Here is a 26,102-nt window from a genome sequence, read left to right on the forward strand (position 1 = left end):
TTTTCACAAATTTTTTCACAAACTTTAGGTTTCTCACTGAAATTATTTACAAACAGCTTGTGAAATTATGGCACAAATGGTTGTAAATTCTTCTCTGGGATCCCCTTTGTTCAGAAATAGCATACTTATATGGCTTTGGTGTTGCTTTTTGGTAATTAGAATGCCACTAAATGCCACTGCGCACCACACGTGTATTATGCCCAGCAGTGAAGGGGTTAATTAGGGAGCATGTAGGGAGCTTTTTGGGGTAATTTTAGCTTTAGTGTAGTGTAGTAGACAACCCCAAGTATTGATCTAGGCCCATTTTGGTATATTTCATGCCACCATTTCACCGCCAAATGCGATCAAATAAAAAAAAATGTAAAATTTTTCAAAATTTTAGGTTTCTCACTGAAATCATTTACAAACAGCTTGTGCAGTTATGGCACAAATGGTTGTAAATGCTTCTCTGGGATCCCCTTTGTTCAGAAATAGCAGACATATATGGCTTTAGCGTTGCTTTTTGGTATTTTGAAGGCTGCTAAATGCTGCTGCGCATCACACGTGTATTATGGCTAGCAGTGAAGGGGTTAATTAGGTAGCTTGTAGGGAGCTTGCAGGGTTAATATTAGATTTAGTGTAGAGCTCAGCCTCCCACCTGAAACATCAGACCCCCTGATCCCTCCGAAACAGCTCTCTTCCCTCCCCCACCCCACAATTGTCCCCGCCATCTTAAGTACTGGCAGAAAGTCTGCCAGTACTAAAATAAAAGCTATATTTGTATTTTTTGGTGTTTTTTTTTTAAGCATATTTACATATGCTGTTGTGTACTATCCCCCCTTAGCCCCCAACCTCACTGATCCCCCCCAAACAGCTCTATAACCCTCCCACTCTAACTTAATGGGCGCCATCTTGGGTACTGGCAGCTGTCTGCCAGTACCCAGTTTAGAAGAAAAATGTTTTTGTTTTACATTTTTTAGACTTTTCTGTAGTGTAGCTTCCCCCCCCCCACAAAAACCAACCCCCCACCCCTCCACAATCTCTTTTTGTGTTTATTTTTTTTTGTGCTTAGGCCACTTTTAACATTTTACTTTTTATTCATTTTCCGTAGTGTAGCGATTCCCACCCGCTCCCGCCCCGTGCACGCGCCCGCCCGCCACCCTCCGTGCACGCGTCCGTGCGTGCCCCCGACGGTCCCGCCTCCGATCCCGCCCCCCTCGACGTCACACGGCACACCGATGCCCGCCCACCCGCCTCCCAAGTCGGCTCCCACCCACCAACGATACCGGCCATCGATGTCCGGTGCAGAGAGGGCCACAGAGTGGCTCTCTCTGCATCGGATGGCCATGTAAGGTTATTGCAGGATGCCTCCATATCGAGGCATCACTGCAATAACCGGAAAGCAGCTGGAAGCAAGCAGGATCGCTTCCAGCTGCTTTCCACACCGAGGACGTGCAGGGTACGTCCTCAGGCGTTAACTGCCTTTTTTTTGAGGACGTACCCTGCACGTCCTCGGTCATTAAGGGGTTAAATAAAATTATCAAAAAATAATTCACAATCTTTTCTGCTCGTTTTTTTTTTTTTTATAAAACTACCCTTAGGTTACATGTATAAGATATATTATGACTGTAAATATTGCCTTAATGACATAAGATATAGTTGTTTACTAGGGATGCACCGAAATTTCGTCCGCAGAAAGTTTTGGCCGAAAATAGCATTTTTTGTTATTTCGGTTTTCGTTTTTTTTGCCTTTTATTTTCGGCAAAATTATTGTGTAGCATATTTTAAATTTGATGCCAGCCTAGAGCTGCTGTTTGAGTTCATTACTTGACTTACTGTTTTGCATATAATAATAGTTTTCTAGGACTATACTTTATTTTGATAATTGGTAACAAAACAAAAACGGTTAAATCTGATTCTGTTACACAGAACTAAATAAAGAATAATACTAGCGATTCACCAAAATTTGGGCCGCCGAAAATGTGCAATTCCAATTTTGGCCCAAAGAGGACCAAAATGGCTAAAAATGTACAGCCATCCCCTGTTCTATTGAGTTACATGTCTATCCTTAGCATAAGGAGAGCAGCACAGCACTGGCATGGTACACAGAGCACACACCATAAGTACCATGAAATGATGATATTTGAAACCAGGAGAGAAGGAAACCAAAGTTCTGAATAGTGAATACAAATATCAAAAGGAGGATAAGTAACATGTTTATAAACACTTGATATTATCAGAAACAGCCCTAAGAACACACAGTGAATATCTTTAAGCCTTATATACAGTGCTCATACATCAGCCTCTTGTGCGTAGACATTCTATTCGCCTGAGGCAAATATGCGTGCACACTTTATAAGCATAAGCCCCAAGCTCGCACACAGTTGGTACAAATTAGCACCCACCAGACAGTGTATACAAAAAAGCACAGTAACTTTCTATAACCACCTTGCACATAAGGTTGTAGCTAAGTCCAGTGGTCCTGGTGATAGGTGACAGACAGACTCCATTTGGGGCTCCGGACATATAATCTGACGGGTCAGTGTGAGACCCGAACCAGGAACTAGGCGGAGATACGATGAGAGACGATCAGGTGCAGCCACGCCTATCGCACGGATAACTACACCCAAATAAAACACATGTCCACCTCGTATTGTTGTCTGGCTATAACCACGCTCTCCCTTATAGAGCTCCAGTTTCACTGCAGATCACGCCCTACTGTACAAGTGACCATGTCCATTTGTTGGAGCTTTCCCGCCTACAAGCTCTCTTAGCTACACACACACACTGTAGTTAAAAAAGAAAAAAACTATTTCGGTTTTGTTTCGGTTTAGGGCCAGGATCATCCTGAATTTTCGGTATCTGTTTCGGTCCAGAATTTTCATTTCGGTGCATCCCAATGTTTACACTTGGTTCCATCCCCTTTCCAAACTATCCCATTTTAAAGATACAACTATTCCAAAATCCAAACCTTTTCTGGTTTTCTGGCAAGCAGTATAGATAAAGGGTTTTATATAAATAAATAAATATATATATATATATATATATATATATATATATATATATATATATATATATACACACACACACATACAGGGCTCAAAATTTCCAGTACTAAGCTACTAGCCAGTCTAAAATGTTACTCGCCACTTCTGATCCCACCCACCAACTGACCAGGCCACGCCCACTACCCCACCCTATCTTTACATATGTTTAGGCATTGCACATTCTTATGCAGTAATTTTAATCTTGTTTTATTTTATACCATGACAAATTAAATAATGGTACATACAGTAATAAACTAACAAAAAAGTGTATAACAGCAACATTAGCTATTGGTTCTGGGGAAGACAACAGCTTGATCAAGTAGGCTGCTTATTAAACAATCCTAGTTAGGCTCTATTAAGGGTATGGTCTCCCCTACGATACCAGAGCTCTACAGGGGTATAGGTGTAAGACACACACAAATCTAGCCTTGTAATGATAGAGCTTCACATGGGTATGTGACTACACTGCAGAAAAGGTTTTTTTTTTTTTTAAAAAAGGCACATTTTTTCACTAAACTGGGTACTGGCAGACAGCTGCCAGTACCCAAGATGGCGCCCATTAAGGCAGAGGGGGAGGGTTAGAGAGCTCTTTGGTGGGGGATCAGTAAGGCTGGGGGCTAAGGGGGGATCCTACACAGCAGCATATGTAAATATGCTAAAAAAAAACACCAAAAAAATACAAATATAGCTTTTATTTTAGTACTGGCAGACTTTCTGCCAGTACTTAAGATGGCGGGGACAATTGGGGGGTGGGGGAGGGAAGAGAGCTGTTTGGGAGGGATCAGGGGGTCTCATGTTTCAGGTGGGAGGCTGAGCTCTACACTAAAGCTAAAATTAACCCTGCAAGCTCCCTACAAGCTACATAATTAACCCCTTCACTGCTAGCCATAATACACGTGTGAAATGCAGCGGCATTTGGCGGCCTTCTAATTACCAAAAAGCAACGCCAAAGCCATATATGTCTGCTATTTCTGAACAAAGGGGATCCCAGAGAAGCATTTACAACCATTTGTGCCATAATTGCACAAGCTGTTTGTAAATGATTTCAGTGAGAAACCTAAAATTGTGAAAAATTTAACGTTTTTTTTTAATTTGATCGCATTTGGCGGTGAAATGGTGGCATGAAATATACCAAAATGGGCCTAGATCAATACTTGGGGTTGTCTACTACACTACACTAAAGCTAAAATTAACCCTAGAAGCTCCCTACATGCTCCATAATTAACCCCTTCACTGCTGGGCATAATACACGTGTAGTGCGCAGTGGCATTTAGCAGCCTTCTAATTACTAAAAAGCAACGCCAAAGCCATATATGTCTGCTATTTCTGAACAAAGGGGATCCCAGAGAAGAATTTACAACCATTTAAGCCATAATTGCACAAGCTGTTTGTAAATAATTTCAGTGAGAAACCAAAAGTTTGTGAAAAAATTTGTAAAAAAGTGAACGATTTTTTGTATTTAATCGCATTTGGCGGTGAAATGGTGGCATGAAATATACCAAAATGGGCCTAGATCAATACTTTGGGATGTCTACTAAAAAAAAATATATACATGTCAATGGATATTCAGAGATTCCTGAAAGATATTAGTGTTCTAATGTAACTAGCGCTAATTTTGAAAAATAATGGTTTGGAAATAGCAAAGTGCTACTTGTATTTATGGCCCTATAACTTACAAAAAAAGCAAAGAAGATGTAAACATTGGGTATTTCTAAACTCAGGACAAAATTTAGAAACTATTTAGCATTGGTGTTTTTTGGTGGTTGTAGATGTGTAACAGATTTTGGGGGTCAAAGTTAGAAAAAGTGTGTTTTTTTCAATTTTTTCCTCATATTTTATAAAAATTTTTATAGTAAATTATAAGATATGATGAAAATAATGGTATCTTTAGAAAGTCCATTTAATGGCGAGAAAAACGGTATATAATATGTGTGGGTACAGTAAATGAGTAAGATGAAAATTACAGCTAAACACAAACACCGCAAAAATGTAAAAATAGCCTTGGTCCCAAACGGACAGAAAATGGAAAAGTGCTGTGGTCATTAAGGGGTTAAAGGGGCAGGAAACCCAATATTTTTCATTCATGATTCAGATAGAGCACACAATTTTAACCCCTTTACAACCAAGGACGTGCCAGGCACGTCCTAAATAAAATGGTCGTTAATGACCAAGGGAGTGCCTGGCACGTCCTCAGGGGTTCCAAGCGCTGGAAGTGATTGTGATCCAGCCGCTTTCAGGGTATTGCAGTGATGCCTCGATATTGAGGCATCCTGCAATACCCATTTTTTAAGCAACCAATACAGTGAGAGTCACTCTGTGACCCTATCTGAATCGGCCAGTGATGGTGCCGATCGTTGGTGGCGTGGAAGGGATAGGACGGAGGCTGTAAATAGGTAGAGGGGGGGAGGGATAGAGAGCCGTTGGGGGGGGGGGGGGTCAGGGAGGTTGGGGGCTAAGGGGGGGGACCAACATGGCAGAATATATATAAAAAAATAAATATAAATATATATATATATATATATATATAAAAGCCTTTTATTTTAGACTTTCTGCCAGTACTTAAGATGGTGGTGACAATTGTTAGGTGGGGAGGAAAGAGAGCTGTTTGAGAGGAATCAGGGGGTGGGATGTGTCAGGTGGGTGGCTGATCTCTACACTAAAGCTAAAAATAACCCTACACGCTACCTAATTAACCCCTTCACTGCTGGGAATAATACAAGTGTGGTGCGCAGTGGCTGCTATTTCTGAACAAAGGGGATCCCAGAGAAGCATTTACAACCATTTGTGCCATAATTGCACAAGCTGTTTGTAAATAATTTCAGTGAGAAACCTAAAGTTAGTGAAAAAGTTAACGATTTTTTTAATTTGATCGCATATTGCGGTGAAATGGTGGCATGAAATATACCAAAATGGGCCTAGATCAATACTTTGGGTTGTCTACTAAAACAAATATATACATGTCAAGGAATATTCAGGGATTCCTGACAGATATCAGTGTTACAATGTAACTATCGCTAATTTTGGAAAAAAAAAAATGGTTTGGAAATATCAAAGTGCTACTTGTACTTATTGTCCTATAACTTGCAGAAAAAGCAAAGAACATGTAAACATTGGGTATTTCTAAATTTAAGACAAAATTTAGAAACTATTTAGCATGGGTGTTTTTTGGTGGGTGTGGATGCCTAAAAGATTTTTGGGGGTCAAACTTAGAAAAAGTGTGTTTTTTCCATTTTTTTCATCATATTTTATATTTTTTTATAGTAAATTATAAGATATGATGAAAATAATTGTATCTTTAGAAAGTCCATTTAATGGAGAGAAAAACGGTATATAATATGTGTGGGTACAGTTAATCAGTAATAGGAAAAGTACAGCTAAACACAAACACAGCAGAAATGTAAAAATAGCCCTGGTCCCTAAAGGTAAGAAAATTGAAAAATTGCCTGGTCACTGAGGGGGTTAAACAATATTTCAATGTATTTCTTTTATTGTTTCATTCTCTTGGTATCCTTTGTTGAAAAGCATATCTAGATAGGCCCAGGAACTGCAAGCTAGCTGCTGATTGGTGTCTGCACATATATGCCTTTTGTTTAGCCTGCTCCCAGTTATGCATTGTTGCTCTTACATGTCTGAGCACTACATGACAGAAAATAATGCTGCCATCTAGTGCTCTTGCTAATGTATAACATTGTTGCAAACTGCTGCCGTATAGTACTGCAGACACGTGCACGCACAGCCCTAACCTTACCTTCCTGTTTTTCAACAAAGAATAACAAGAAAAGAAAGAAAATGTGATAATAGAAGTAATTTGGAAAGTTGTTTAAAATTGTGTGTTCTATATGAATCATGAAAGAAAATGTTTGGGTTTTATGTCCCTTTAATATGGTACTTAAAACAATAGGTACAGCGTGAGTTTCCAAGTAATTATGATTTTAAAGGTTAGATGTGTTCACCAATACAGGAAATTTTAATTCTGATGAATGCTGCTCTGGTTTGGCATAAAGGGAATCTTGGCCACTGAGTCCTAAGAAGTAAGAGTTGGAGTAATCTCTCTTAGTTGGAAGAGCCTTGTCAGTAACATCAGAGGGAAGGGGGTCTTTCTTGTGGCCTAAATGGATAATATCTGGTAGTCTCTCTGGAGAGTCATGGACATTGTTTGACGTCTTCTCCTGAGCAGCTAACATATACCGTTTTCTCCTATTAATTTTATAGTGATGGATCCTCTCCTCTTCTGCCACCGGATCATCAAGAATTCCCTCCCATCGCAAGCTCTCGTTCACTGCGCCATCATATAAAGCACCAGTGGAGCTGTCTGTTATAGCAGATACATCCTTGGTATTAATGTTTATTATGTTGCAGCCATGACCATGATGCAGATCAGATGAAGTCAAACTCTTCCCATTTTTGCGGTGATTCTTCTCTATAAAAAAAAAATAATAATTTAGGATGAAATCTATTTAACAACATACAAAAGAGCTCATTTGGTTTTCTAATGCAAATTAACTTAGATCAGTAGTTAATTTATGCTGCTCTAGGCTTATTCTAATATAGGGTTGCCAGATGTCTGGTATTTGACCGGACAGTCTGGTTTTACAACCAGCTGCCCAGTAAAATTTGCAGAGAAAAACTGGACATGTAAATGTCAGGTTTTAAAGTCCTCTGTATTAACATCTAGTTCCCTTTGATGCAGGGCAAGTGGAGATCAGAAAACGGCATCTTTCTAATAGTCCTCTGCCTGGGTTCAACAGCAGGGAGCTTCGATCTGTCTCCCTCCCCTTTCAGAGACCTGTTAGAATTCACAGGTCTCCGGCTGCTGTGGGGGCGGGGCATCATCTACAGCTCACAGAAGAGGAGGCCATGTCTGCTTTTCAGCTGACTTTCTCCCTACATACAGACAGAGAATACATAACGGTTACCTCCATGCCCTGCTTATGTAAGCTGTAAACTATAATATACTTTGTGCTTTCACTTTGTCTGATAAAATATCTGTTGGGTGTCCGGTATTTTTGTGGAGGACACCTGGCAACCCTATTCTAATATGCTGCCCTCTTTCATCATAGTTAAAAGGTATATGGAACCCACAATTTTTCTTTCATTATTTAGATAGAGCATGCAATTTTAAACAACTTTTTAATTTACTTCTATTATCTAATGTACTTCATTCTCTTGATATTCTTTGCTGAAAAGCATATCTAGATAGGCTTAGTAGCTGCTGATTGTGGCTGCACATAGATGCCTCGTGTGATTGGCTCACCCATGTGATTTGCTATTTTTAAACATAGGATATCTAAAAAATTAAGCAAATTAGATAATAGAAGTAAATTGGAATGTTGTTTAAAATTGTATTCTCTACCTGAATCATGAAAGAAAAGTTTTGGGTTTAGTATCCCTTTAAAGTGAAGGTCAATTTTGATGAATCGGTGCCCAGTTTTTAATAATCCTATTAAAAACAAGGGCACTTTAATTCATCAAAATTGACATTTCACTAGTTTTCTTCAAAAATTTACCTTTTAATCCTGACAGCCAGCCCAGCGATTCCCCCGGCCTTCGGAAGCCTCTTCATACGTTAGAAATTACGAATCCGGCTTCCTCCAATCATGGCTTCCCCCCCCCCCGGGGGAATCATGGCCTGAGGAGGAAGCCAGATTCATCATTTTGGACCTGCGAAGAGGGCTTGCGACAGGTGGAGGAAGCGCTGCAGCGGCTGTCAGGATTAAAAGGTAAGTTTTTGAAGAAAAGGAGTGAAATGTCAATTTTGATGATTTAAAGTGCCCTTGTTTTAATAGGATAATTAAAAACCGGGCACGATTCATAAAAATTGACCTTCACTTTAACTGACATCCAAGATTCCCAATTACAATATTTGTACATTTTTTCTGCATGGCTAGGTGATCACTGTGGCAAAAATGTGCTTTTACTTCTACTCTGACAGAATTTGGACCCTCTAGTTTTTATTACAACCCCCTAAAGCCTGTAGCGGCCCCTCTTTCAAATTTAAAGACACTCAGTAACAGTTTAGTAAAGTGATCAAACACAGCAATGGTGTTCACCTGGCTATTTTCAATGTTATTTACTAAAATCAGCCTTCTCATATGCAATGAAATAAAAACATAATAAGGGTATATTCTGAATCTGCTGGACCTGCTGAAAAAAACCCAACCAATATATAATTTGTGTGGGTGACTAACGGAAATATAATTATTTTGGCCAAATGTTTGTTTTGGATTATTTTTCAATGGAAACAGCAAATATATGCAACCAATCTTAACAAAAAACACAATTTATGCTTACCTGATAAATGTATTTCTCTTGTGGTGTATCCAGTCCACGGATCATCCATTACTTGTGGGATATTCTCATTCCCAACAGGAAGTTGCAAGAGGACACCCACAGCAGAGCTGTTATATAGCTCCTCCCCTAACTGCCATATCCAGTCATTCGACCGAAAACAAGCCGAGAAACCATAGGGTGCAGTGGTGACTGTAGTTTAAATTTAAAAATTACCTGCCTTAAAATGACAGGGCGGGCTGTGGACTGGATACACCACAAGAGAAATAAATTTATCAGGTAAGCATAAATTGTGTTTTCTCTTGTAAGGTGTATCCAGTCCACGGATCATCCATTACTTGTGGGATACCAATACCAAAGCTAAAGTACACGGATGAAGGGAGGGACAAGGCAGGTACTTAAACGGAAGGTACCGCTGCCTGTAAAACCTTTCTCCAAAAATAGCCTCCGAAGAAGCAAAAGTATCAAATTTGTAGAATTTTGAAAAAGTATGAAGCGAAGACCAAGTTGCCGCCTTGCAAATCTGTTCAACAGAAGCCTCATTTTTAAAGGCCCAAGTGGAAGCCACAGCTCTAGTAGAATGAGCTGTAATCCTTTCAGGAGGCTGCTGTCCAGCAGTCTCATAGGCTAAGCGGATTATGCTTCTTAGCCAAAAAGAAAGAGGTTGCCGAAGCCTTTTGACCTCTCCTCTGTCCAAAGTAGACAACAAACAAAGCAGATGTTTGACGAAAATCTTTAGTAGCTTGTAAGTAAAACTTTAAAGCACGAACCTTGTCCAGATTGTGTAATAGACGTTCCTATTTTGAAGAAGGATTAGGACACAAGGATGGAACAACAATCTCTTGATTGATATTCTTGTTAGATACCACCTTAGGTAAAAACCCAGGTTTGGTATGCAGGACTACCTTATCCGTATGGAAAATCAGATAAGGAGAATCACATTGTAAGGCAGATAACTCGGAGACTCTACGAGCCGAGGAAATAGCTACCAAAAAAAGAACTTTCCAAGATAAAAGTTTGATATCTATGGAATGAAGAGGTTCAAACGGAACTCTTTGAAGAACCTTAAGAACCAAATTTAAGCTCCATGGCGGAGCAACAGGTTTAAACACAGGCTTGATTCTAACTAAAGCCTGACAAAATGCCTGAACGTCTGGAACATCTGCCAGATGCTTGTGCAAAAGAATAGACAGAGCAGAAATCTGTCCCTTTAAGGAACTAGCTGACAATCCTTTTTCCAAACCTTCTTGGAGAAAGGATAATATTCTGGGAATCCTGACCTTACTCCATGAGTAACCTTTGGATTCACACCAATAAAGATATTTACGCCATATCTTATGATAAATTTTCCTGGTGACAGGCTTTCGTGCCTGTATTAAGGTATCAATGACAGACTCGGAGAAGCCACGCTTTGATAAAATCAAGCGTTCAATCTCCAGGCAGTCAGTCTCAGAGAAATTAGATTTGGATGGTTGAAAGGACCCTGAAGTAGAAGGTCCTGTCTCAGAGGCAGAGTCCATGGTGGAAAGGATGACATGTCCACTAGATCTGCATACCAGGTCCTGCGTGGCCACGCAGGCGCTATCAAAATCACTGATGCTCTCTCCTGCTTGATCTTGGCAATCAGTCGAGGGAGCAGAGGAAACAGTGGACACACATAAGCCAGGTTGAAAGACCAGGGCGCTGCTAGAGCATCTATCAGCGTTGTCTTGGGATCCCTGGACCTGGATCCGTAACAAGGAAGCTTGGCGTTCTGGCGAGACGCCATGAGATCCAGTTCTGGTTTGCCCCAACGATGAATCAATTGTGCAAACACCTCCGGATGGAGTTCCCACTCACCCGGATGAAAAATCTGACGACTTAGAAAATCCGTCTCCCAGTTCTCTACACCTGGGATATGGATAGCTGATAGGTGGCAAGAGTGAATCTCTGCCCAGCGAATTATTTTTGAAACTTCTAACATCGCTAGGGAACTTCTTGTTCCCCCTTGATGGTTGATGTAAGCCACAGTCGTGATGTTGTCCGACTGAAATCTGATGTACCTCAGAGTTGCTAACTGAGACCAAGCCTGAAGAGCATTGAATATCGCTCTCAGTTCCAGAATATTTATTGGAAGGAGTGTCTCCTCCTGAGTCCACGATCCCTGAGCCTTCAGGGAGTTCCAGACTGCACCCCAACCTAGAAGGCTGGCATCTGTTGTTACAATTGTCCAATCTGGCCTGCGAAAGGTCATACCTTTGGACAGATGGACCCGAGATAGCCACCAGAGAAGAGAATCCCTGGTCTCCTGATCCAGATTTAGTAGAGGGGACAAATCTGTGTAATCCCCGTTCCACTGACTGAGCATGCATAGTTGCAGCGGTCTGAGATGTAAGCGTGCAAACGGCACTATGTCCATTGCCGCTACCATTAAGCCGATTACTTCCATACACTGAGCCACCGAAGTGCGCTGAATGGAATGAAGAACACGGCAGGAATTTAGAAGCTTTGATAACCTGGACTCCGTCAGGTAAATTTTCATTTCTACAGAATCTATCAGAGTCCCTAGGAAGGAAACTCTTGTTAGTGGGGATAGAGAACTCTTTTCTTCGTTCACTTTCCACCCATGCGACCTCAGAAATGCCAGTACTACGTCCGTATGAGACTTGGGAATTTGGAAGTTTGACGCCTGTATCAGGATGTCGTCTAAATAAGGGGCCACTGCTATGCCCCGCGGCCTTAGGACCGCCAGAAGCGAACATAGAACCTTCGTAAAGATTCTTGGGGCTGTAGCTAATCCAAAGGGAAGAGCTACAAACTGGTAATGCCTGTCTAGAAAGGCAAACCTGAGAAACCGATGATGATCTTTGTGTATCGGAATGTGAAGATAAGCATCCTTTAAATCCACTGTAGTCATATATTGACCCTCCTGGATCATAGGTAGGATGGTACGAATTGTTTCCATCTTGAATGATGGAACTCTGAGGAATTTGTTTAAGATCTTTAGATCCAAAATTGGTCTGAAGGTTTCCTCTTTTTGGGAACCACAAACAGATTTGAGTAAAAACCCTGTCCCTGTTCCTCCTTTGGAACTGGATGGATCACTCCCATACCTAGGAGGTCTCGTACACAGTGTAAGAATGCCTCTCTCTTTATCTGGTTTGCAGATAATTGTGAAAGGTGAAATCTCCCTTTTGGGGGGGAAGCTTTGAAGTCCAGAAGATATCCCTGGGATATAATTTCCAACGCCCAGGGATCCTGGACATCTCTTGCCCACGCCTGGGCGAAGAGTGAAAGTCTGCCCCCTACTAGATCCGTTACCGGATAGGGGGCCGTTCCTTCATGCTGTCTTAGAGGCAGCAGCAGGCTTTTTGGCCTGCTTACCTTTGTTCCAGGTCTGGTTTGGTCTCCAGACCGTCTTGGAAAGAGCAAAAGTTCCCTCTTGTTTTGCATTAGAGCAAGTTGATGCCGCACCTGCCTTGAAGTTTCGAAAGGCACGAAAATTAGACTGTTTGGCCCTTGATTTGGACCTGTCCTGAGGAAGGGCATGACCTTTTCCTCCAGTGATATCAGCAATAATCTCCTTCAAACCAGGCCCGAATAGGGTCTGCCCCTTGAAGGGAATGTTAAGCAGCTTAGATTTTGAAGTCACGTCAGCTGATCATGATTTAAGCCATAGCGCCCTGCGCGCCTGTATAGCAAAACCAGAATTCTTAGCCGTTAGTTTAGTCAAATGAACAATGGCATCAGAAACAAAAGAATTGGCTAGTTTAAGTGCTCTAAGCTTGCCAAGTATGTCATCCAATGGAGTCGCTACCTGTAAAGCCTCTTCCAGAGACTCAAACCAGAACGCCGCCGCAGCAGCAGTGACAGGAGCAATGCATGCAAGGGGTTGTAGGATAAAACCTTGTTGAATAAACATTTTCTTAAGGTAACCTAATTTTTTATCCATTGGATCTAAAAAAGCACAACTGTCCTCGACAGGGATAGTAGTACGCTTTGCTAGAGTAGAAACTGCTCCCTCCACCTTAGGGACTGTCTGCCATAAGTCCCATGTGGTGGTGTCTATTAGAAACATTTTTCTAAAAATAGGAGGGGGAGAGAACGGCACACCTGGTCTATCCCATTCCTTATTAATAATTTCTGTAAACCTTTTAGGTATTGGAAAAACATCAGTACACACCGGCACTGCATAGTATTTATCCAGTCTACACAATTTCTCTGGCACTGCAATTGTATCACAGTCATTCAGAGCAGCTAAAACCTCCCTGAGCAACATGCGGAGGTGTTCAAGCTTAAATTTAAATGTAGAAATATCAGAATCAGGTATCTTTTCTGAGTCAGAAACATCACCCACTGACTGAAGCTCTCCTTCCTCAGCTTCTGCATATTGTGAGGCAGTATCAGACATGGTTCTTAAAGCGTCAGTATGCTCTGCATTTCGTCTAACCCCAGAGCTATCTCGCTTACCTCTAAATTCAGGTAGTCTGGCTAATACCGCTGACAGTGTATTATCCATGACTGCCGCCATGTCTTGTAAAGTAATCGCTATGGGCGCCATAGATATACTTGGCGCCATTTGAGCGTGAGTCCCTTGAGCGGGAGTCAAAGGATCTGACACGTGGGGAGAGTTAGTCGGCATAACTTCCCCCTCGTCAGATTCCTCTGGTGATAAATTTTTTAAAGACAGAATATGATCTTTATTGCTTAAAGTGAAATCAGTACATTTGGTACACATTCTAAGAGGGGGTTCCACCATGGCTTTTAAACAAATTGAACAAGGAGTTTCCTCTATGTCAGACATGTTTGTACAGACTAGCAATGAGACTAGCAAGCTTGGAAAACACTTTAAATCAAGTTAACAAGCAAATATAAAAAACGGTACTGTGCCTTTAAGAGAAACAAATTTTGTCAAAATTTGAAAAACAGTGAAAAAAGGCAGTAAATCAAACAAAATTTTTACAGTGTATGTAATAAGCTAACAGAGCATTGCGCCCACTTGCAAATGGATGATTAACCCCTTAGTTAAAAAAACGGATCAAAAAAACGATAGAAGTTTTTTAACAGTCACAACAAACTGCCACAGCTCTGCTGTGGCCCTACCTTCCCCAATAAACGACTTTGGAAAGCCTTTGAGCCCTTTAGAAATGTCCTATAGCATTCAGGGGACTTCTGAGGGAAGCTGGATGTCTCAGTCTTTAATTTTAACTGCGCAAAAAAGCTCTAAAATAAGCCCCTCCCACTCATATTACAACAGTGGAAAGCCTCAGGAAACTGTTTCTAGGCAAAATTTAAGCCAGCCATGTGGAAAAAACTAGACCCCAATAAAGTTTTATCACCAAAGCATATATAAAAACGTTTAAACATGCCAGCAAACGTTTTATATTGTAAATCTATAAGAGTATTACCTCAGAAAGTAAGCATGATACCAGTCGCTATTAAATCACTGTATTCAGGCTTAACTTACATTAATCCGGTATCAGCAGCATTTTCTAGCATTTCCATTTCTAGAAAAAATTGTAACTGCACATACCTCATAGCAGAGTAACCTGCACGCCATTCTCCCGCTGAAGTTACCTCTCTCCTCAAACATATGTGAGAACAGCAATGGATCTTAGTTACAACCTGCTAAGATCATAGAAAACTCAGGCAGATTCTTCTTCTATTTACTGCCTGGGATAAAATAGTACAACTCCGGTACCATTTAAAAATAACAAACTTTTGATTGAAGAAAAAAACTAACTATATTTCACCACTCTCTCTTACTACCTCTATGCTTGTTGAGAGTTGCAAGAGAATGACTGGATATGGCAGTTAGGGGAGGAGCTATATAACAGCTCTGCTGTGGGTGTCCTCTTGCAACTTCCTGTTGGGAATGAGAATATCCCACAAGTAATGGATGATCCGTGGACTGGATACACCTTACAAGAGAAATCTTGCATTACAGAATTGAACAATTTATCTTTCAGTACTAACAGAACATACAATTCACTGATTTAATTGTGACTGTAAGTGGTTATGCTTTTCCTAGTATCCATATAAGCCAGGTTAAGGCTTCATTGCACTACCCTGTATGGCTACAATCAACATTTAGTGCCGGACTAGCAGTACCTAACATCAGTCACTAGTAATACTATGGTAGGATTTGACAGGGAATGATAGGCACATGAATTGTCTGACCCCCTGTAAATCATTTTACTTTTTTTTTTGGCGCCATAAAGCACGAATGAACAAACAACAGTTTGTTTTTCATCTGTTTCATCTAATAAGCTGTTTGTGCATTGGATGAAACGCCAAAACAGCATCAATTCAGTTTATATAGTTTTTTTTTTGAGAGAATGACAAGTTTGGTTTACCCTTCATAATTCTGGATTATTTTTACAGAGATAAATACAAGAAAGTATGTTTATTTTCATCTTTAAAAGCTTTACATGAAGCCATTTTCAGCTAAGCCACCAAACAAGAATCCAGAAGCCTTACACAGAGGAGTTGCCAAATAAAGAGAGTACATAATTCTTTAGAAAAGCTTATTGCATGAATATATTTGTATATGTATCTGTTTGTATGGTTATTTTATAAATACTGATTTTCTGCATAAATTGCAAGATGATGCAAAGTGACAAAATATTTCATCTTTTGATGTTTAATTATTATTTTTTATTGCAAAATAGAGGTATACCACATTCACTGAAATATTCTCCTGTGACCTGTCCTATGCTGTTCACTGCTACTGTCTTGATCTGCGGGGCTGCGTGCAGATGCTGTCAGTGAAAGCAATGTCAGCTGAGCATGGCACTTTGGGGGCCAGGAAGGGGGAGGGAAGTATACGGCTATGCTATTAGGCAGAAGGAAGCGGGACTGCTGGCTCAACAGGCATTACACTGTCTACACCTACAGACAGTAACTCTCCTGTCCTCGCTCCTTGTCAGCCTTAGCCTACCAGCCCGCTCTCATTAGTGTGCACTGTGCAGAAGCTTACACTTAATGCCTCCTCTGCTAGCAACATTATTATTTTATTGTCTAATGATTAGGCAATAAAATGTTAATGTCGCTAGTAGAGGAGGCATTAAGTGTTGCTGTCACAGTGCACACTAATGAGATAATTCCTACCTACTGTCAGGACTCAGCCCACCCATACTTGAGTTAAGTGAAAGTCCTCCTCCACATGAGTCTCCGGCTGTCTCTGTCACCACTGACTGGACTCCTTCTTGTTCTCCTAACACCTGTTGCCACCAAGCAATGTGCGTGTGTGCGTGCGCCAGTGTTAAAAAACCCCCAAATAAATGCAATTGGCTGAGAGTGTATGAATCGGCACTTTCAAGTTTAATTTTTTTTTTTTAAATCATCAGCCGCATATTCAGTGCAGCCACGGCAAGTGCCGCCCCTCAAAATCTGCCGCTCTAGGCACCGGCCTCGTTGGCCTATGCCTTAATACGCCCATATATATGTGTGTGTGTGTGTGTGTGTGTGTGTGTATATGCCTATACCTATTGAGATATATATATATATATATATATATATATATGTGTGTATAGATATATGTATAGATAAATGTTTTACATTATCATATATATATATATATATATATATATATATATATATATATATATATATATATATATATTTATTTACAGACAAGATCAGCACTCACCAATGTAAAAACCACTCAAATGCACGGCCCAAAGATGAATGTAGAGAAATAGCATAAAGACAGGACCTGGTGATGATCCCTGCGGTCCCACGCCAAAAAAGCCAGCACACGAGATTTAGCAACACACCTTTTAATGCCAACAATGCATAACGTTTCAGCTCCCACTGGAGCTTTGATCACATGCGGTAGTTCATAGGAATAAATCAGGCATAATGTTAAAAAAAAACATTAAAACTGTTGCAAACAAGGATTCTTGTCGCTTTTCTCCCACATCAGTTTCCTTCTTTTCAAAAAGAAAATCCATGCAAAAAAATTAAATCAAAACATAACACCTCTTCTTGCCATTACAAGGTGAAAGCACAGAGATATAGGAGAAACACACAGCAGATTTCAAATCATTTGAGTCTCCTACCCTTTTCCTTCCTGTAGATTTTTATTAGTTTATTTTTATGTTTTTGATGTGTTTTGTAATTTTTTTTTTACCCTTACTTCAGGTGTCAAGTGGCGCCAAATATTCTAGAGCAGTTTTAGCTTTCACTTAAGCATAACCTAAGTTTCAACTTGTAATATGAGTGCAATTTAGCCATTGATTCCTTTTCTTTTGTTTTTTACTTCATAGATTAAAGGGACAGTCAACTCAAAATTTGCACAGCCAACATGGTTATATTAAAACACTTTTTACCTCTGTGATTACCTTGTATCTAAGCTTCTTCTGACAGCCCCCTGATCACATGATATTTTATTTATTATCTATTGACTTGCATTTTATCCAATTAGTGCAGTGTCTGCCACAACCCACGGGCGTTAGTACAATGTTATCTACACTCACCGGACACTTTATTAGGTACACCTGTTCAATTGCTTGGTAACACAAATAGCTAATCAGTCAATCACATGGCAGCAACTCAATGCATGTAGGCATCTAGACGTGGTGAAGAAGACTTGCTGAAGTTTAAACCAAGCATCAGAATGGGGAAGAAAGTTGATTTAAGTAACTTTGAACGTGGCATGGTTGTTGGTGCCAGATGGGCTGATCTGAGTATTTAAAAAACTGCTGATCTACTGGGATTTTCACGCACAACGATCTCTAGGGTTTACAGAGATTGTCCGAAAAAGAGAAAATATCCAGTTAGCAGCAGTTGTGTGGACGACAATGCTTTGTTGATGTCAGAGGAGAATAGGCAGACTGGTTCGAGATGATAGAAAGGCAACAGTACCTCAAATAACCACTCGTTACAACCATGGTATGCAGAATACTATCTATGAACGCACAATACGTCAATCCTTGAAGCAGATGGGCTAGAGCAGCAGAAGACCACACCGGATGCCACTCTTGTCAGCTAAGAACAAAAAAACTGAGGCTACAATTCGCACAGGCTCACCAAAATTGGACAATATAAGATTGGAAAAATGTTGCCTGGTCTGATGAGTCTCAATGTCAGCTGTGACATTCAGATGGTAGGGTCAGAATTTTGCTTAAACAACATAAAAGCATGGATCCATCCTGCCTTGTATCAACGGTTCAGGCTGGTGGTGGTGTAATCGTATGGGGGATATTTTATTTTCTTGGCACACTTTGGGCCCCTTAGTTCCAATTGAGTATTGTTTAGTGATGTCGCGAACATAAAAATTTGGGTTTGCGAACGCGAACATCCGCAAAAGTTTGCTAACGGGCGAACCGCCATAGACTTCAATAGGCAGGCAAATTTTAAAACCTACAGGGACTCTTTCTGGCCACAATAGTGATGGAAAAGTTGGACTAACACCTGGGCTGTGGCATGCCGGAGGGGGATCCATGGCAAAACTCCCATGGAAAATTACAAAGTTGATGCAGAGTCTGGTTTTAATCCATAAAGGGCATAAATCACCTAACATTATAAAATATGAGGAAAAAATGGAAAAATAAAACACTTTTTCTAACTTTGACCCCCAAAATCTGTGACACATCTACAACCACCAAAAAACAAACATGCTAAATAGTTTCTAAATTTTGTCCTGAGTTTAGAAATACCCAATGTTAACATGTTCTTTGCTTTTTTTGCAAGTTATAGGGAAATAAATACAAGAAGCACTTTGCTATTTCAAAACCACTTTTTTTCAAAATGAGCGCTAGTTACATTGGAACCCTGATATCTGTCAGGAATACCTGAATATCCCTTGACATGTATATATTTTTTTTTAGAAGACATCCCAAAGTATTGATCTAGGCCCATTTTGGTATATTTCATGCCACCATTTCACCGCCAAATGCGATCAAATAAAAAAAAAAAATGTTCACTTTTTCACAAACTTTAGGTTTCTCACAGAAATTATTTACAAACAACTTATGCAATTATGGCATAAATGGTTGTAAATGCTTCTCTGGGATCCCCTTTGTTCAGAAATAGTAGATTTATATGGCTTTGGCGTTGCTTTTTGGTAATTAGAAGGCTGCTAAATGCCACTGCAAACCACACGTGCTTTATGCCCAGCAGTGAAGGGGTTAATTAGGGAGCATGTAGGGAGCTTGTAGAGTTAATTTTAGCTTAAGTGCAGTGTAGTAGACAACCCAAAGTATTGATCTAGGCCCATTTTGGTATATTTAATGCCACCATTTCACCGCCAAATGCGATCAAATAAAAAAATATTGTTCATTTTTTCACAAACTTTAGGTTTCTCACTGAAATTATTTACAAACAGCTTGTGCAATTATGGCACAAATGGTTGTAAATGCTTCTCTGGGATCCCCTTTGTTCAGAAATAGCAGACATATATGATTTTGGCGTTGCTTTCTGGTAATTAGAAGGCTGCTAAATGCTGCTGCGCATCACACGTGTATTATGGCTAGCAGTGAAGGGGTTAATTAGGTAGTTTGTAGGGAGCTTGCAGGGTTAATTTTAGCTTTAGTGTAGAGATCAGCCTCCCACATCAGACCCCCTGATCCCTCCCAAACAGCTCCCTTCCCTCCCCCACCCCACAATTGTCCCCGCCATCTTAAGTACTGGCAGAAAGTCTGCCAGTACTAAAATAAAAGGTTTTAAATTTTGTTTAGCATATTTACATATGCTGTGGTGTAGCATCCCCCCCTTAGCCCCCAACCTCCCTGATCCCCCCCAAAACAGCTCTCTAACACTCCCCATCTGCCTTATTGGCGGCCATCTTGGGTACTGGCAGCTGTCTGCTATTATTTCACAGTCAAAAAAGTTTTTTTTTTTTTTAAATGTACACTACTGTTAAACCAGATATGAGTGGTGGCACTGGGCAAGTGGGCACAGTATACACTGTGAGCCTGACACACACGCTGGCAGGCAGGCAACTGCAATTAGATTACACAGAAAAAAAAAAAAAGCCGACTGATGTTCTAACCCTAAAAAGGGCTTTTTGGGGTGCTGTCCTTACAGCAGAGATCAGATGAGTCCTTCAGGACTGTAGTGGACACTGAATACACTAGCCTAGCTATCGATTTCCCTATTAAATCAGCAGCAGCTACACTGTCCCTCCTCTCAATAAGAATGCAGCTTCCGAATGAATCTAAAATGGATGCTGTCCAGGAGGTGGGAGGGAGGGTCTGCTGCTGATTGGCTGGAATGTGTCTGCTGGCTGTGAGTTACAGGGTCAAAGTTTACTCAATGATGACGAAAAGGGGGCGGATCGAACATCACATATGTTCGCCCGCCGCGGCGAACGCGAACAAGCTATGTTCGCCGGGAACTATTCGCCGGTCAACTATTCGCGACATCACTATTGCCAAGGCCTACCTGAGTATTGTTGCTGACCATGACCATCCCTTTATGACTACAGTGTACCTATCTTCTGATGACTACTTCCAGCAGGATAATGCACCATGTCACAAAGCTCAAATAATCTCAAACTGGTTTCTTGAACATGACAATGAGTTCACTGTACTCCAATGGCCTCCACAGTCACCAGATCACAATCCAATAGAGCACCTTTGGGATGTGGTGGAACGGGAGATTCACATCATGGATGTGCAGCCGAGAAATCTGCAGCAACTGCGTGATGCCATCATGTCAATATAGACCAAAATCTCTGAGGAATGTTTCCAACACCTTGTTGAATCTATGATACAAAGAATTAAGGCAGTTCTGAAGGCAAAAGGGGGTCCTACCCGGTACTAGCAAGGTGTACCTAATAAAGTGGCCAGTGGGTGTATATGGCTCACATGAACTAGCACTCCCCTGTTGTGAAAAGCTAATAAAAATGCATGTGATAAGAGGCTGTCTGTAGTGGCTTAGGAACAGGTAGAATGTTAGAGGTTTAAATGTTATAAAGTATATTAATATAACAATGTTGGTTGTACAAAGCTGGGGAATGGGTAGTAAAGGCATTGTCTATCTTTTTAAACAATAACAATTTTGGTGTTGATTGTCCCTTTAAACATTGCAAATACTTCCTGTGTCATCTTTTTCTGGCTTATTCAGTATGAACCATATATAATTGCTGCAAAATGACCGCCAAGTATTATTTTCACCAACAATGGTAAATGGCTGGCTTTGACTTGTCCGACAAGAATTTAGTTTATATAATTTAGAACTTTTATATATTAATCCATGCAAATACCTAGTCATTCTCTGAACCTTGTTTAGGGAAGGTAAGGGCTGGAATATTTAGATAGAGAATATCAAACTGTATAAAATAAAGGGGCATTCTACAGCAGAAATGTAATGCTCTAATTCATTAAAGGGACACTGTACCCAAATTTTTTCTTTCGTGATTCAGATTGAGCTTGAAATTTTAAGCAGCTTTCTAATTTACTCCTATTATCAAATTTTCTTCATTCTCTTGGTATCTTTATTTGAAATGCATGAATGTAAGTTTAGATGCCGGCCCATTTTTGTGAACAACCTGGAATGTCCTTGCTGATTGGTGGATAAATTCATCCACCAATAAAAAAGTGCTGTCCAGAGTACTGAAACCAAAAAAAGCTTAGATGTCTTCTTTTTCAAATAAAGATAGCAAGAGAATGAAGAAAAATTGATAATAGGAGCAAATTAGAAAGTTGCTTAAAATTGCATGCTCTTTCTGAATTACAAAAGAAAAAATTTGGGTTCAGTGTCCCTTTAATGGCAAAGTAAACACCTTGAGATTTTTTATATAATATGTTTGTCCATACTGGACTAATTCAAGCATGCGCACAATTTGTTAAATCACAATTTATCCAACAACAGTTTCCATTAACTAAAGGCTATATTTTCACTAATAACTATATGGAGATAATGGGAAATCATTATACTTTTTCGCATTTACCATATACTTAATTTCAGATGCCAAAAAGAATCTTGTTAAAAAAGAACCTGATAGACATTTCATTTTTTAATTGTATTTACTACTAAGTTCTTATATATGATGTGATATACAGTAAATTGTAAGACCCTGATCCAGCGTTTGGGCACACTGCCTTTATACCATCTGACTGCTGTATTTACACAGTTGCAGCCATACCAATTATAACACCAGTTGGTGAGGTAAGATTCAATGATACTCAGACACAGATTATTTCCCCAACAAGCCATCACCAGTGTGTAGTGCTGGCTATTATTATTTAGAACACAACATTTTCCAAAAGTGCTTTGATTGTTGACTATCAGGGACTTTTTCAAACCTGTCCCCAAACCTTTCCCAGTCTACAAAGCTTTGATTTTTTTTTTTAAATGTAAGACATTCTTATAAACAATGCATCTTTTTTTATTACCACATTTCTATGTTAGACCAAGAGAAAAGTTAACAAATGTATTCAAGACATTGTAGAATTTTTTTTTTGTATGCAGCTAATTTGCAATGCAATTTTAACTACTGCACTATATTATAAAACTTTAAAAATGGCTTGATTCTCCAGTTAACCAACACATTGCAATTGAACTGGTGCTTTAGTGTAACTGCCTAATTTAAAATTGAATTTTATTTAAAAATGAGCTACAGAAAATGTTTCACTAAAAACTATTGCAGAAAGTGAAACAAAAGTTCTGTCTCTGGGTAGTATGGTCCTCTTCACTGTATTAGGCAGAACAGCCCTCTCCGACATTGCCACCCCTGAACCGATATCCCCAACATCTTCACTCATCTGGCAAATCTATTGGGTGTACCAGTTTAGAACTGGCTGCCTCTTCCGCTTTCTCCTACCTTGCCTTCTGTGACCCAGCTACTTACTACTTCCCTGAGTCTCCCCGTCTAAATCCCCTCCATTCCAACTGACAGAACCATGAACAACCTGCTAAGTCATATCAATTTCAAGTGTTTGAATATCAAGCAGTGTTGCAGTTCGTTCCTACAGAACTCTAATATAAGCTTCTAAAGAAACAATATGCTCACACTTGCCAACGAGATATGATCCCTGAAGAGGCTGCTCAATTCATGCAAACATATGGTCTTTGTTAGTCTTGGCAGTATCCTACATTTTACATTTGAACAGTACAATAATATAATATTTAAAGGGACAGTAAACTTTAAAAATAATGTTATATAATTCTGCAAATAGTGCAGAATTATGTAACATTTTGTTAGCGGCAGCTTTAAAAAACAAAAGATTTGAGAGATTTTAGCTCTCAAAGTTGCACTTACCTGGTCTCCTCTCCAAGCTCTTCTGATTAGGTCTTCTTTTTGAAAAGTGGTTCACAGGTGCGCTGTCTAATCACATGGTCTGGTAGCGGGAGTGAGCTACCTTTAGTTCAATAGCTATGTGCAGAATTATACTGTCCCTTTAATATTTTGCTGAGACCCCTGCTATTACAGCCATGTTAATGTTAGAGTGCTGTTATTAAGGGGTTAAGTGTTGAAGTAGATCAGAGTGGACAAATATACTGGTACCTATTTATGGTGTGTTAAATACCCCAATAACTTCTTTACGAGATGTATGTATCTTAAAAATCAAAATAAACTGTGCTCTTCCATATGCATAATATAATTGCTCATCCAAAAGCAATGGAATGACATTAAAGAGACATGAATCCCACATTTTTTTCTTTTGTGATTCAGACAGAGCATATGTTTTTAAGCAACTTTTCTGATTTACTTCTATTGTCAATTTTGCTTCATTTTATTGGTATCCATTATTGAAGATTTAGCAATGCACTACTGGGAGCAAGCTGAACATATTGGTAAGCCAATGCCAATAGACATATATGTGCAGTCACCAATCAGCAGCTAGCTCCCTGTTTGCTCCTAAGCATACCTAGGTATCCTTTTCAACAAAGGATACCAAGAGAACTAAGTAAATTAGATAATAGAAGTAAATTGGAAAGTTGCTTAAAACTGAATGCTCTATCTGAATCCTGAAAAAAAAACTGTTGGGTTTCATGTTCCTTTAACAATAGAAGTTGACAATAACTTCCATTAACTGTCCAGAGCTTTAGAACACAAAATATCAGTTATTAAATAAACATATGTTTTAGTCTAGTTCTCACTGAAGAATAATGGGTTTCACAAAGTGTAACTATACTCCACAATTATGTTCTCTTGTCTTGATACATAGCACTTTCATACATTTTTACTTTTGCAGTGGAGTAGCCCGCAGCAAAAAAAAAAAAGTAGAAATGCAAAATCACTTGAAAATGGGTAAGTAAAAGCTGTGAACTATCAAAAAGTATATGTACACCTGACACATCTGAATCGCAGGCTCACTGGCTAATAGAGACAAGCCCACCAAAATGAATATTTAAAGGGGGAAAAAAAGAACATAATGTTCTGTAACACACAAGATTTGTATTTCACTGTCCCTTTAACATAATCTCCTACAAACATCCCCCTTTATTACAGAGTTGAGAGTTCGATGAATGTTTAAATAAGTTAATGCCGCGTATAACAACTAAATACATTCAAAGTAACTGCCCTTGCTGTGTAAGAGTAAAGAAACATACTGACCCGTTTCATCCGAGGTAGATGGGGTGCTGGACGTGTGCCCTCTTTTCTTGTGCTCACCGCTTTGCTTGAGATGTTCCTTTTTCTTGCCCTTCTTTTTGCTCTTTGCACCAGCTGACTGTTTGGATTGCTTAGTTTTAACCTTGTCATTTTCCATTGTTGTTCCCAGCACTGAGGGTTCCATATCTTTATATTTGTTGTCCTCCTTTAGCTGGGCACCGCTCACTTTATTCGAGGCAGAATGAAGTACAAAGAGGAGGTCACAGTATAAGGTGCATCTGATGATCGCGTATCTGCAATAAATTAATTTTCTCCAGAATATTATTTGTTTCAAATTTTACAAAGCTGCATTTCTGCAGAGCAGTGATAAAGAGCTCATTACACACATACTCTTCCTCCCACACGTGAAACTTTAAGACGCGTCTCTATGGTAACCAGGCAACCCACCGGATATTGTAATAAGAATTGTACCCAGTCCCACCTCCAGCACTCAGCGTGTGTGCAAGTCAAAGTCACTGTCATGTGCAACTAACTAGGGTACAAAGGATTTCTCTGTCAAGCAAGAGAAGTAATAGATAAATGTTTGACATTTTTAAACAGTAGTTTACTAGACCCGTTTTTTTATACTATAGCATTATATACTTTATTTATATCACCTAAAAAACTAATGCAAACCAACTTGCTGTATGCAAGAAGCATTCTAAATACTTAATACATAAGTATAATTCTCCATAAGATATTTAAAAAGTTTTATTTCTGAGCAATGCATTGCTAATTTGTTTAAGGATTTTTTTTAACTGTTTGAGGTATTTTTATTTAAATTCTAGGTGTTTTTTTTTTCTATGAGTGAGCCAAACAAGTAGCATTAATATTTTTATTTTTTTGGTTTTTAAAAAGACAGATATCTTAATTAAAATAACTTGATTTAAATTTAATTTTCAAAATGTATTCAAAAGAGGAAAAATGCACCACTCAAATGTAAAATGGATTTTAGGTGTCATTTATAGGATCTACATTCATTTCTAAATTTTACAATTTATGTTTCCACATTAGGGATAGTTTACAAGTGGAGCTCTAAATTATTGCGCTCCCAGAAAAGGGCAAATAAGCCCATTTGTGGGCACGCAATAATTAATCAGCCATTACAAGTAGCTGGTTATTGCTACCGCAAGCTCGCGGTAGCAATTAGCGCTTATAAATCTCTCTGGTTATAGATCTCTGGTTAATTTTATAAATGCGCCCCAAATGCCCCCAAAATACAGACTATTGTATTTTATTAAAAAATAAAGATAGCGGCATCTTTA

The 26,102-nt window shown here is 39.5% G+C and overlaps 1 protein-coding gene across 1 annotated transcript; it reads right to left on the minus strand.

Moving 5' to 3' along the window:
- Positions 1-6,958: 6,958 nt before the first annotated feature.
- LIAT1 (ligand of ATE1) lies at positions 6,959-24,982 on the minus strand. Its single transcript, XM_053705407.1, has 2 exons — positions 24,802-24,982; positions 6,959-7,446 (listed from the first exon to the last, which is right to left on the minus strand). The coding sequence occupies exons 1-2, from the start codon at positions 24,980-24,982 to the stop codon at positions 6,959-6,961; spliced, it is 669 nt and encodes a 222-aa protein (XP_053561382.1).
- Between the last annotated feature and the right edge of the window lie 1,120 nt (positions 24,983-26,102).

This window comes from Bombina bombina, chromosome 3, assembly GCF_027579735.1.
Source record: "Bombina bombina isolate aBomBom1 chromosome 3, aBomBom1.pri, whole genome shotgun sequence".
Taxonomy (NCBI): Eukaryota; Metazoa; Chordata; class Amphibia; order Anura; family Bombinatoridae; genus Bombina; species Bombina bombina.

Excerpts from the sequence above, each read along its gene's own strand:
- LIAT1 (XM_053705407.1), bottom strand. The coding sequence starts at position 24,982 with ATGGAACCCTCAGTGCTGGGAACAACAATGGAAAATGACAAGGTTAAA. Across the intron at positions 7,447-24,801 it reads ATCTACCTCGGATGAAACGG|AGAAGAATCACCGCAAAAAT; the intron begins GTCAGTATGTTT and ends TTTTTTTTATAG.